The sequence below is a fragment of the Saccopteryx leptura genome, chromosome 13, assembly GCF_036850995.1.
Source record: "Saccopteryx leptura isolate mSacLep1 chromosome 13, mSacLep1_pri_phased_curated, whole genome shotgun sequence".
In the NCBI taxonomy this organism is placed as follows: Eukaryota; Metazoa; Chordata; class Mammalia; order Chiroptera; family Emballonuridae; genus Saccopteryx; species Saccopteryx leptura.
In genome coordinates, this window is record NC_089515.1 from 53,939,812 (window position 1) to 53,953,660 (window position 13,849).

The window sequence follows — 13,849 nt, forward strand, 5'->3', positions numbered from 1 at the left end:
TCATCTCACAGAAAAGGGGAACACACGAGCTCAGCATGATGCATGGTCCAACCCACGAGCCTGCAGCTGGAATCCAGGTCAGGGATGTGGCCGGAAGGGGCTGGACCTCTGACGGTCCCCCTGCCATTCAAACAGATGGTTCCTCCTTCTCCCCTGTGGTCTCCACCTCTGAGGCCAGGACCTCCGGGTTTGATTCCTACGTTCGGCACAGCTCTGAGAGATGCCGCCATCACTGTGTGCCTGCACCACCTTCGCTGTGTGCCGCAGTGACCGACATGGGGCTGCAGGACACAGGTGCTCGCCACCGTGAGAGGAGAAGGTCAGAGACGCCCCCCCTCTCCAGGCCCTGTGTCACCTACCCCCACACGGCCTGGGTTCCTCTGCAGGTGGTAATGTCTGGGACAGGCAGCCACATGCCTCTGCTTACTCACCTGGAAGATGGGAAGACCGTCTCCTTGCATCCCTCCTCCCACTGGTGGCAAGATAGGGGAGCAGAGGTAGCCTGCTGGTCTTGACAAGCCTGGAGCCAGGCCCATCTTCCTGACCTGCTCTCCGAGAGCCGCCTGCTGTGTCCGGCTGAGCACCTCGCTCCCACCCTGGGCTCCCAGCATCACGGATAGGGGTGTCCTCGGGGGGAGCTGCGGGTGACACAGCCGGCGTTATTGCCACAGTTCCCCCAGGCCAGGCACCACGAGTCATGGTGGTGTCAGGGTGTGACTGGAAGCAACCGGCATTCCCGACTTCACAGTCCACAAGTGGCAGGAGGCTGTCCCCCACTTCCTAGCTCCACTCTCTTCCTCTAAGGACACAGAGCTCCGAGCCCTGGTCCCGACGGTCCCCACCCACCCACTCAGAAGTTATTTCATTAACACGGTTTCCTCTGCACGTTTTCTGATTTCTTTTTTTTAAAGCTCTGGCTCAAATGACCTAAGTTCCACCATCCAGAATCCAGAAGAAACTCTTGGAATGGGAGAGACAACTTCTCTAGTTGAGGCCTTGAGGTGTTTGGTGTACCCCGGCAGCCACCCCATGTTTCTGGGAGAGCTGAGTGGGGACCCTGGGGCCAGCCAGCCAGGCAGCACAGCCAGCCCAGGACCTGGCAGGAGCAGCTTAAGAAAGAGTCAGCATGGCTCTCGGACTCATCAGCATCCTTGGAGAGACTCCCTGATGTCCATCAACCCTAACCCATTCCAGAGACTGGGTGCCCCCTTTCCGTGCCTCAGCTGAGCATTGTCACCCTTTAACACCCCCCAGACAACAGGTGGTCTGATATCCAGGACACCCAGCGACACTACAGTGAGGAAGGAGAGAGCAGACAGAGGTGGACACAGAGCCCCCCAAAACCAACAGGAGGAGCCTCAGACCGGAAGGAGTACCCCAGTCACTCGAGATTACTCACAGAAGAATATTAACTGATGGGCTGAGCCCATCTGGGGATTCCATCACTGTTTCTGTCCCCAAGTTCGTGCCCCATACTATTGTTCCAGAAACCTCAGGGATAGCATGCATGAGAAGCCACCTACATGTCTCAGACGGGACCTGGGGCAAGTCCCTGCGGTTGGTGGAGCATTTCTGAAAAGGGCAAACCAACTGGGGCCCCTTGTGCCTCAGTTCCCCGGGAATGTATGGACTTCCACTCTTACAAACTTCCAAGATTTCGTGTGCTTTGCCTTTTCTCATTGTTGTTGTTTTTAATTGCGGTTTAATTTGTGCATTTTTAAAAATCAAAAGAATCACATTCCCGGGACCCCAGAACCGGAGGGCACTGAGATCCTCTGAAGGTCGGAAGCCCAGCAGCTGGGCCTGCAGAGCGCTGCGGCAGAAGGGCCAGGCGCTTTCCCTTGCCTGTTGCCCCTTTGCGCATGAAGTCCCAGGGTGGAGGGGGTATCCCTGGGCAGCCGGGAGGCTGGCCCAGCTCGGGCAGACTGGGGCGCAGAGAGAGTCTGTGTGGCTAGCCGGGACCCGGCAGCCGGACTCTAGGTCGAGGCACGTAGGCAAAGACTCGGGGGACGCCCCACGGGGCGCGCGGCCCTGGGACGTGGAGCAGGCCTCTTGACACGCAGGCGCGCGTTGCTAAAGCACGGCGAGCCGAGCCAAGTTGGGCGAGTCCGCAGAGTGGCGGCGGGCAGGGGCGACAGGTGCCGCGGGCGAACTCTCCCGACCTCGGGGAGCTGGTGGGCACTGCGGCCAGCTTGCCTGGGCGCCCTGGGACTTTCGGGACCCGGTTGCGCCAGGGACAGAGCCTCCAGGGGCAGCCTTCAGGGCGGGGGAGTGCGCAGCGCAGTGACCCGGCTCCCGGCTCCCGCAGGGGCAGCGGGCGGAGTGGGGTAAGGCGGGCCAGCCCCCTCCCCTCCCGCAGGCCCTGCCTTCTTCTCGTCCTGCAGCCAATTAGACGGGCCCCTCGGGCAGGAGGCGTGGGGCTCTCCATAAAACAGCTCGGAGATGTCACCCTCCGAGCAGGCTGCGCACCGCCGAGGACGGAACCGGCCGTGGCAGACTTGGGCGCCTCGGGCCGGAGAGCGCGGAAGAGCCATGGCCACCACCAACGGGCCCGTGGAAAACGGGCAGCCCGACAAGAAGCCGCCTGCCCTGCCGCGCCCCATCCGCAACCTGGAGGTCAAGTTCACCAAGGTGAGCTGGCCCCCGGTTCCACCCGACGGCAGCCTGACTCCGCACCGGACTGCCCGGCCCCGGGACGACCGGACGTGGGGCCAGAGAGGTCTGGGAGCTCCCGCTGCTCCGCTCCGAGGGTGTCGGGCGCTGCGGGCGGCGTGCTCTCGGCTGAGTTCGCGCGGCTCTCGGGACCTGAGCCTCGCTGCCTGTGCCGGGCTCTCCCAAGCCGCGTCGGGCTCAGGGTTTCCCAGGCGGAAGCCTGCGTTCCGTGCGCGCCCACCACGCACCCCGAGGGGCACTCGGCGATCCCTGTACCCCCGGAACGGGCTCTCGGTGACGCACAGCGCTTTCAGCCTCAAAGCCGGGCAAGGGAGGAGGCTGCAAAGGGCCCGCGCGGTGCCAGCCGCAGCCCCTCGCGGCCCCGACGTGCCGCGGCAGGGCCCGCTTTGCCTAAATAAATGGGTTGGCCTTCCAGAGGGTCGGAGCGGGCCGGGAATCGTGAAGAAAAGCGGGTCTGGGGGGCTCGGGCTCTTCCGGAAACATGCCACGGGGAGCGAAGGGAGAAACTTTGGGCAGCTTTTGCGCTTAGCTTGTACCTGGCCGCCCAGTGGAGTGAGGGGGGTGGGAAGTCGCCGGGCTGTCCGCCCCTTTGCGCTGGAGGCCGGAGTGTCTGCACAGCGTTGAGATCATCTGCCAGGGACAGAAAGGGAGCTGGGGAGACCTGCAGCTGGGCTGCGCGCAGGGGCCGGGAGGCCAGCGACCTGGAGCGAGTCCCTGAGGCTGTTTGGAGGCCCTGAGCAGGGGCTGGGGTGCGGGGCGCTACAGGGGGGCGCAGACGAAGAGAGTGCTGTGGGCTTCACGTCCCCCAACCCTGTCGCCTTTTATGTTTGCATTTTATCTGTAACCCCCACCCCTCCCCAACTCCAGCTGACGCTGCCGGGAGAAAATTCTACCCCCCATCAATTTTGCTTTCAAAAAGTAGCAATTATGCCTCTCAAATAGTTTTAATCAGGCTGAGAAAGTCGCAGGCCACCAAGTGTGGCCTTCAGATTTTGGTCTCTTGGCACTTCGTGCCGGCTGGGCCTCTGATCACATGACATTTGAAATTAACTGTTTTCAGAGGGCCCTGTAATCAAGGGAGACACTTTCCCCCCTAAGTGCTGGGGCTTATTTTTAATGGAGTTTCCTTCGCAGTTATCGGCTTCAGAGCAAAAATTCCAACCCCAAATGGTTGTGGGTGCTTGCCTGTTGGTTGGTAGTGAGTAGAGATGGTGTTTTGTTTTTTATAGAGTTGGGTTTCTTGTTTGTTTGTTTGTTTCTTTTTCATGATAGAGATACCGGAAATTACATCAACCATCGTCCTGTGGCTCTTTTCGCCTTGGAGGGTCCTACGGGAGTGACGCGGCCACCTAGGGGGAAGTTTATCTCTTTCTTTCTCTCCAAGTCCTAATTTACAGCCTGTATGTAAGAAGGAGGGTCTCGGCAGATTCGCAGGGGGCCCCAGTTCTCCATCTTGTTCGGCTCCTCCTCTTCTCCGTGGATGGGGACTGGGTGTGCGGTTAAGGCTGAGAAGACGGGGAAGGGAGAGCCGGGATCCTGAGGGGGACCCCAGGCCAGGCTGGCGACACCAGCCTGACCACACAGGCCTCGGCACCCTCCTTTCCTGTGCAGGGCGAGGCCTCTCTGCCTGCTCTTTGTGGAGGGGGGGGAGGGGCTCTGCCAAGGCCTCCCCCCAGCCCGCCTGGGCGCAGCCTGGGCAGAGTGTGTGGGGGGTGGGCAGCCAGGCGGGCGACGTGTCAGGAGCTGGAGGGACAGCCAACAGGGCCCAAGAGAGAGGAGCGGAGGGGTGTGTGAACCAGCCACGGGCCGTTATTTTTCAAATCTGATTCGTGGTGCTTCTTGCTAATGGCGGACACACCAGAGAGGGTGGGTCTGAACCCAGGCCTTGAGGGTGTCCTTCCCCGGAGTCAGCCCAATTTCCCGAAGGGCGACCTAGTCAAAGTGGCCTACATGGGTTCTTACATGTTTTTAACTGTTGGGCTTGCTATGTGATTCTGGTGAGGGGAGCATCCCTCCAGCACCCCCCACACACACACACACACACACAGGTCTCAGAAAATAGCAACACCATTCACTTTGAGGGGGCCCCCTTCCTCTCCTTATAAAATTTCTAGCTAGTAGCAGAGACTCTGGTTAAGATGTTTCTGGTTCATTAAAGCCCTGGTTTTTTGATTGCTTTTATGAAGAATGAAATGCACTCCAGCCTCCTTTTCTGAAAACACAGTCCTTCAGGAGTTGAGCCAAAGTCCAGTGGACACTCCTGCAGTGGCAGGCACCCTCAGAACTGCCCAGGGTGGCTGCCACCTTTGCTTCCGCCCTAGGGGGTCTCCCCGTCTCCCTAGCACACAGCTGGGGCTCCCCGGCTCAGTCCACATAACACGGTGGCTGTCTCCCTTCATGAATACCGGGATTTCATCTACGGCTCCGTGTAGCTTAATCTTACCTACTTCCGTAAGAACTTAATCTTATCTACTTCCACAAGGTTCGTTTCAGACCCCTGCGCGAGTCCCGGAGAACGAACATCTTTTTTCCAGACCCGCTACTGAGGACGCGGGGTTTCGGAACAGCACAGCCTGACTGGGCTGGCCACACTCGCTGATCCTTTCTCTGTTTGTGTTTTTGTTTTCTTTCTGGCAGAGGGGAAAAGCCACAGTGGAAACCATTTACAAAATGACTTACTAGTGTCGTCTAAAGAGAAAAAAAAAATTATTTTTTTTTTTTGCTAAATTAGAGACATTATGATGGGGGGGTGAATATGGTTAGAGTTGAGCCATCTGCATTTTTCTTTTTCTAAGTTGCTGGTTAGAAAGGGCTATGGATCAATGTCATAAATGACCGGGTCTTTTTTTTTTTTTGGAGGAACTTGCTTGGAGATGAAGTATAAGAGACATCCGATCGTCGCAATCCGTTTCCCTCCCCCCTTTATTTATATTCTCTTCTACCACCTTCTCATTTTCCACCAAACCCCCACCCTCTCCTCTTTGGAACTGATACCAGGAAGGGCCTAGAATCAGCAGTTTTCACTGACAGTCGCTATTATCGAACCCACGAAATTTCATCTTCCAACAAATGGGCCTCTCTCTCTTCCTGCCCGCCCTCCCCTCCCCTCCCTAGGCTAACTTCACTCCCCTCCGCTTATTAATTTCTCACTGTTACTGAGGGATGATGGCTCGCTGGATGGCAAAAGTCACCACGGTTGGATTTGGTTTCAGCTGGAAGAAGAAACCTGTAATTGTAGCCTGGCCTTGTCCGCGGGCTTCCCTGGGGGCCTGGCCTCACGTTGAAGGCACTGAGCTTCCAGAAGTCAGATGGGCACATCCCACGGGCCAGGGACGCTCTCCTCTGGGTTCCACGCACTGGCGTGGGGCAGGGGCATGGGGGGAAAATGGGAGGGGTTCTGCCCACCGGACCCGCCGGAGCTGGCCTTTGGTCCTCGTCCCCACCGACGGACTCAGATATCCCTGCTTCTCGGGGAGAGTTATGAACAATGGTCTCCACCAGTGGCTTCTCAGAATGAGCTTCCTTCCCCTGGGGAACTTGGGTTTTTTGTTTTTCTACAGCAGAGCCTGGGACAGAGGACAGAACCAAGCCACATGCAGGATGAGACGGTTCCCCTTTCATCTGTCCTCACTAGGGAGTCAAGTAATCCCACTGAATTAAAATTCACAAGAATTGAGATTAGACCTTAGAAGCCATGACATGATGCTTCTTTCAAACCAGTAGTTTCTAACCTGTATAGACACTTGGAGATCGGTGAAACGCAGGAATTGTTTGGGGGACCGTTAAGGCAGAAATCACCCTGAGCGTAAGCGAATTCAGCTGAGGTCATCAGGTCTATCATCTTCATACAACATCAGGGAGGTTAACTCTTTTGTAGACTGGCACGAAATTTCTGGTGGGCCAGCCTCTGTCTGCGGACCATCGGTTGTAAAACACTGCTTTAAACAGCTCACGGAGAGGCTGAGATAAGCATAGAGCTAGCGAATGGAATCGAATCAGCGAGGTCTGTCCTTAGAAATTACCGACAGCATTTTATTTGTTGGAAATGCTTCTTGAGGGCCTTAGCCATGTCCACGACTGGGGTCTTTCTGATGCAGTGACGAACTATGGTGACAAGGCTGTCCCAAGCCGCCACAGCCAGAGATTATCGGTCTCTCCCTAGGTAGCTGGGTCCTCATGCTGTCTGGTAGGTTGTGTACTGTCTGTCACCTCTGTTCCTGGCTCTCTTTCAAAAACCCTCTCTTTTAATGTGGTTTCTTAAGGCAGTTGGAACTTGCAGGAACTGTACAGTACATAGTACACACATTTCAGTGCATGGGCTTTTTTTTTTTTTTATCGAGGGAAGGGGGTGATTGATTGATTTTAGAGAGAGGGAAACCTCAATTTGCTGTTCCACCCATCTATGCGTTCATTGGTTGATTCTTCCATGTGCCCTGACGGGACGGGGTGGGGGGGTGGGGGGTGGGATTGAACTCGCAACCTTGGCGTATCAGGACAATGCTCTTAAGCATCTAAGCTACCCAGCCAGGGCAGTGCCTGGACTTTGTGAATCCTTTTGCGTTTGCTCATAACGTCTTTTTATTTTTAACTGTCTTATTCTTGGCTTTGTTCTCAATCACTTGGGCTCTAAGCTCAGTGATTTTTGTGGGCTCATGCTTGGATTCTGCATATAAATGTTTATTTGCTACATCTGTTAATACAACCAGAATACTTCCTAAACCCTGATATTTATCTTTGTGGTCCAACACTGGCTTTATTAAGCCCAACGTTGAAAATAGACAGGTTTTTTGTTTGTTTGTTTTTTTATGAGGATGGAGGGGGAGGGGTGGTAGTGGGCATTCATAAAGACCAAAGGGTTATGGTGAGATCGTTGGCAGTTGAGCTGGGGTAGGGTGGGTTGCAGCAGGAGGAAGAAAGAAGGGAGTGCTCTGCTGACGTACATGCCCTTCGGGGGCAGGCACAGTGCCTGGCACTTAATGTATATGAGCCTATTTAATCTTCCCCCAAACCCAATGAGAGTATAGAATTTAACCTACATTCTTATTAAACTGTATAACTCAGCTATTCCTCTGTGCATCCGGGCTATTGCTCAAAAAAAAAAAAAAAAAAAAAAAAAAATTGGCCCTGGCCGGTTGGCTCAGCGGTAGAGCGTCGGCCTGGCATGCGGGGGACCCGGGTTCGATTCCCGGCCAGGGCACATAGGAGAGGCGCCAGTTTGCTTCTCCACACCCCCCCCCCTCCTTCCTCTCTGTCTCTCTCTTCCCCTCCCGCAGCCAAGGCTCCATTGGAGCAAAGATGGCCCAGGCGCTGGGGATGGCTCCTTGGCCTCTGCCCCAGGCGCTAGAGTGGCTCTGGTCGCAGCAGAGCGACGCCCGGGAGGGGCAGAGCATCGCCCCTGGTGGGCGTTCCCGGTGGATCCCGGTCGCATGCGGGAGTCTGTCTGACTGTCTCTCCCCGTTTCCAGCTTCAGATTAATGAATAAATAGAAAATGTTAATAAAAAATAAATATTTTTTTTAATTTAAAAATCTGAATTTTCATTTTATTTTATTTTGCTTTATGATGATATAAAGGAATACTCCAAACATGGGTGAAAAGTCAAGACGCTCGAACGCTAACTCGTGCGCGTGCCCTTGGTCGGGTACGCGACCCCGTCTCCCCTGTGGTCCCCTCTGTAAAACGGCGGGAGGGTGGGCAGGCAGTGGGGAAGGACGAAACGTCCGTTGCCTAAGGTCCTCGGCATCCTGGAGTCGTCCGATTTGGATTTGGGCCTCATGCATTACCACTTCCTTTCTCGGTCAGATGTTCATCAACAACGGATGGCACGAGTCCAAGAGCGGAAAGAAGTTTGCCACGTACAACCCTTCCACGCTGGAACAGATATGTGAAGTGGAAGAAGGAGACAAGGTAGGTGCTCACCCCGCCCCTCGCCGGCCACCCCGCCCCTCGCCGGCCACCCCGCCCCCAGTCATTCACTTAGGGGATCGGGAGGTGGGCCAGCTCCGCTGTGAGCCAGCACGGCCCCTCCCCCCGCGCAGGTAGGACCGAAGCAGCCGTGTCTCAGACGCAGGGCCCACAGTGGGATCAATTAGGGCCGGCGGGCTGCATGAAGTCACTCTCCTTTGATGGATGGATGCCTCCCCGTCTCTGAGGATGACCTCAGCTATCCTCTTCACGTGGCTCAAGGGAAGGTTTTTATCAATTATGTGAACCTGGAGGCAAAGAAAGGAATCTTTCCAGAAAGCATTTCCGCTTAGTGTGTTTCACCAAATGCAACATTCTGGCAGGAGACACGTAAAAAAACAACAACAACAAAAAAAACCTTGAAAGGAAAAGACTTGCTAACCAAGTCACGCAGGGCTGATAAAGTCATGTAACAGCCAGATATTTTTCCTACCAGAAACTTGAATGATAGTATAATATATTATAAAAAGCTTATTATAAGCGCTCTCTCTCTCTCTCTCTCTCTCTCTCTCTATATATATATATATATATATATATATATATTGCTATATAACACATATAGGTATATGTCATAATGTAGCACAGATATATAAAGCTAAGGGGACATCTGAATGTTTCCCTGATACATTTCAAAGCCATAGAGGATCTTGCATCTTTTGAATATAAGTGCCCCTGGGGGAAGAGGTTGAAGGGGAAGCTTTCCTAAGGAGAGAAGGAGATGGAAACCTCTTCTCGACCACTAGAGTTCCCACCTCCCGTCCTTAACAGGTGTAGTGGTGATGTCGCACATGGATAGGGTGAAGGGCACGCGTGTAATGTGGGCCTGAATTCGATGCCAGCAGCTGTAGCTTTGCAATTGGTATGCACTGAATTCCCCAGTGGTTCCACCGGTACAGACCTTCCGACATGCAGCGCCCCGGGCAAAGCTCTGTTTGCAAAGATGCTAGGATCCAGGAGCTCGTGTGCCATTGTGAGGGTGGGGGAAGGGTTGGGGTGGGGGCTGTGATGCTGAGCGGGATCCCCAGTGGGGAACCCCCTGTTGCGCAGCACACAGGTGTCAGGGAGAAGAATGAGACCCCTGTCCTGGGCTTTGCTTCTTCCTCTGTCTCGGTGACTGCTCCACGCACCTGGAGACAGAGGTGGTCTGTCCCCTGCAGCTGGAGAGGTCCTGCCTCCCCACCCCCACCCCCAGAGCCTGCAATAAGCAATTCACAGGCCTGATACCTAACTCCCTTGACAAAGCTTCCACTCACCTCCAAGCCCCACTTGGGAGACTCAGAGTCTCAGTGGTGTGCCCCCTTTGACAGCATCAGTGGTCCACCACTGATGCACCCCCCCCCAGAAGGCTGAGAGGGACCCTGAGGATGAGCCAGTGCCCACCGGCAACCGGAGCCTCAAACCCCACTTTCATGAAAATGAGAACTGAGTGACATTACTTTAAATACCTCTCGTTTCTCTCCTTTTTAGTAGAAGGTTCTATTGCAGTTCTTCTCTCAGTGCCCAGAAGGTCCAGTTCCTTGTCTATGAAGTGGGGTGACAGGTCTGCCCCAGTGGGTCCGTGAGGCTGAGAGAAGCGCTCCCAATTCTCCCCGTCGGCGGACTTTCCCGACGGAGGTGGTTGGGTCTGAGATCCAGAGCGGCGCTGATGCCCATTCTCCCTGCTGGACCGCAGGCCTCGGCTGGAACAAAATGCCCAAACAGCCACGCTCCATCTTGTTGGCGAACCCGGGAAGCGTGTGTCCAAACAGAGCTAGCAAGTGGAAAATCTTTTCCAACTTGGGCCACCAAGAAAAACACTTTATTAAGACTGGAGGTTTTATAACCTATTTTATTATTATTATTTTTTTATTCAGTGAAAGGAGGGGAGGCAGAGAGACAGACTCCTGCATGTGCCCCGACAGGTATCCACCCAGCAAGCCCACCAGGGGGCGATGCTCTGCCCATCTGGGCTTTTGCTCAGCAACCGAGCTCTTCTTAGCACCTGAGGCAGAGGCCATGGAGCCATCCTCAGCACCTGGGGCCAACTTTGCTCCAGTGGAGCCTTGGCTGCGGGAGGGGACGAGAGAGAGAGGAAGGAGAAGGGGAGGGGTGGAGAAGCAGATGGGCGTTTCTCCTGTGTGCCCTGACTGGGAATCAAACCCGAGACTTCCACACGCTGGGCCGATGCTCCACCGCTGAGCCAACTGGCAGGGCCTCAAAATATTTTAAAAAGCTTTTATAATCAGAAAGAAAGTTCATACTTGGCCATGGTAGAAATCTTGCAAAAAACTGAAGATGTGCAGAAGCAAAGAGCCACTTGGAAGCCCCAGCCGCTGCCGGCAAGCCACCGTGTCCTTCCGCTTCTGCTGTTCTCTGTAACTCCCCCAAAGCGCGGTCGCAAGCCAAGGTGACACGCTCTCTTTTGTCTTGGCCGCTCAGGCTGACGTGGACAAGGCCGTGGAGGCTGCACAAGCCGCCTTCCAGAGGGGCTCCCCGTGGCGCCGGCTGGATGCCCTAAGCCGGGGCCGGCTGCTGCACCAGCTGGCCGACCTCGTGGAGAGGGACCGCACTGTCCTGGCCGTGAGTACCTGCGCGCAAGGGACGCATGTGAGGACAAACCGGCCTCAATGAGGGTTCTGTCCCCGGTTGGAGGTGGGGGCGGCGCAGGCTAGGTGGAAGAAAAGACCGAGGGTGCTGGTTTTGTGTGACCGTGTGTCTGTTCGGTCCTTTGAGGTTTTGTGCTCTGCAGTCGGCAGGTGTCCAGGACCCTGAACTTGACCTTTTTTCCTTTGGAAGTCAGACTTCCACCCCCTGCTGCTCAGCTGCTTGACCCCCGTAGTTGCCTGGAGAAAGTTCAGCCTCTTTATTGGTTCCCAGACGTGAGATATACACCAGATAGCTAATGGACGGGTCCCACCTTGTACATTTGTGAACTTCACTTTTTTTTTTTTTTTACATGAACTCCCTTTTAAATGTAAATTTAATCTCATCCCAAGTGACAATATCCATGGAATCAGCGGTGTAATGTGCTGGTGTCGTATTATTTTCTCAATATTTATAAAAAAACATGCTGTAAAACCACATAACATAAAAATTATCCCTACGTGACCTAAAAAAAAAGTCTCGGCATCACTCCTGAATGGGGCCGTGGAGGGCCTGTGTGCCATGATGGTGAGGGCAAAGAAGCTCAGTTATAACAGACCTCAGAGTACGAAAGACCTGGGTCCAAATCCCAGCTCTGCCATCGACTAGCTGTGTGACTCTGGGCAGACCACTTGACCTCTCTGAGCATATGTTTCTTCACGGAAAACGTCACTAATAATGATAATGGAAGTGTTGGAAGAATGATTCGCTTAAAATCCTTAGCAGAGCCCCTAGCATGCGGTAAGCACTAAATAGATGATAGCTGTTACTCATAATAGCAGTCTCCATAGTAACGCTACCTGAAGAGCCAGGTTCGAACCCCAGCTACATACCCTCCTGACCAGTAATTTCTAGGGACCTTAGTGTCCCTGCTGTGAAGTGGGGATATTGACTCAGCCCACTCCATGAGGCTGGGCTGGTCCCATGCAGTGGCACTGTGAAGATATTTGTAATTGGTCAGTGCCTTCGTTAATGGGATCCTCAGACCTTCTTTTGGTCTTACGGCAAGTGACCAGAGGGAATCTTGGGGGCACTTTGTGCCTCGAGGTCCTTTGCCTCCTGCCCAGGAAACCCTGTGCTGCTCAGACTTCCTGTGAACTTGCTCCAAACCTTGAGGAGCAGGTTGGGAAAGGAGAAATCTCTTTTTGGACCTCTGGATTTAGGAAAATGATTCTTTTCCTTTCTCGCTCTGATGTCAGGAATGACCCGTAAGGTATACACGCTCATGAAGAGCAGTGTCAGCCAGGCCACTGAAAGGGCTCTCTCGTTACTAGCTCTGTGTCTTGGGGACAGAAAGTGGAGGAACTCCCATCTCGGATTCTACTCTCGGGCACATTGCTGCGAGAACACATCTGCACAGGGAGACCTGAGCTCCCCTTCCTTCCTTCCCTTCCCCTTCCTTCCCTTCCCCTTCCTTCCTTCCTTCCTTCTTTCCTTCCTTCCTTCCTTCTTTCCTTCCTTCCTTCCTTCCTTCCTTCCTTCCTTCCTTCCTTCCTTCCTTTCTTCCTTCCTTCTTTTCTTCCTTCCTTCCTTCTTTCCTTCCTTCCTTCCTTCCTTCCTTCCTCCCTCCCTCCCTCCCTCCCTCCCTCCCTTCTTTCCTTCCTTCCTCCCTTCCTTCCTTCCTTCCTTCCTTCCTTCCTTCCTTCCTTCCTTCCTTCTTTCCTTCCTTCTTCCCTTCCTTCTTTCCTTCCTTCCTTCCTTCCTTCTTTTCTTCCTCCCTCCCTCCCTCCCTCCCTCCCTCCCTCCCTCCCTTCCTTCCTTCCTTCTTCCCCATTGGCGTGTTTGCCCCAACACCATGGGCGGGTGGCTCCTTCTCTCCTAGAGCCGGCTCTTCTCTCCCGGGAGCCTCCGGTTTCTTCCCGCAGTGGATGCCAGCCTCGGCGTCTGGGCTGCCAAACTGGCTTTTTCAAAAACATCTCTGTCTTCACCCTGCATGAGCTCATCCATCTGCAATGCTGTGAGAGTGGACCCGTCCTAGCGAAGAGGAAGAGGATGTGCCCTGGCCACCCCTCCCCGTCCCGTCTTCAAGTGTCAGGGTCGTCTTTGGGAGCATGGGCTGCAAGGCTGCCTTCCCCCTCAGCCCGCCACACGGTCCGGCAAGACTGTGTTGGGGCCGCGGACGGAGCTGGTCGCCACGGCCAGCAGGACCTCGACGCCCACGGGGAAGGACCCAGCTCTTTGCTGCATCACGGAAGGGACCATACCATGACTGGCCTATGTGGTGTTTAAACCTTGGACCGCCTTGTAGGAAAGCACCCCTCACTTGCCCACCTTGGTCTGTTTTTCCTGGCTTTTCAGACAGCCCAGCGCCCCCTTCCGTCATGTCCTCCCAGGGGCTCAGTGGTTTAGACGGAGCTTGGTGTTTACTGCTGTGTTTGATGTTTGGAATCAGATGTGGGGGTCCTAGCAGCCCCACTTTCTCTCCCTTACTGAGTGAGGGTAGGAGGCCTGAATGCTGGCTTCTTCGTGCTCATTTTGGGAGCCCCCAAATAAGGGTCTTCTTCATGGACGCCACTTTTTTTTTTTTTTTTCTGATACTGGAAACGGGGAGGCAATCAGACAGACTCCCGCATACGCCCAACCAGGATCTA

The 13,849-nt window shown here is 54.6% G+C and overlaps 1 protein-coding gene across 1 annotated transcript in view; it reads left to right on the forward strand.

Moving 5' to 3' along the window:
- The first annotated feature begins 2,462 nt into the window (after window positions 1-2,462).
- The window catches only part of ALDH1A3 (aldehyde dehydrogenase 1 family member A3), a 40,196-nt gene continuing 28,809 nt past the window's right edge, over window positions 2,463-13,849 (forward strand). Inside the window, exons 1-3 of the mRNA XM_066354883.1 lie at window positions 2,463-2,631; window positions 8,475-8,579; window positions 11,055-11,195. Coding sequence (XP_066210980.1) covers window positions 2,533-2,631; window positions 8,475-8,579; window positions 11,055-11,195 — 345 coding nt within the window. The 5' untranslated portion in view covers window positions 2,463-2,532. The remainder of the gene's footprint in view (window positions 2,632-8,474; window positions 8,580-11,054; window positions 11,196-13,849) is intronic.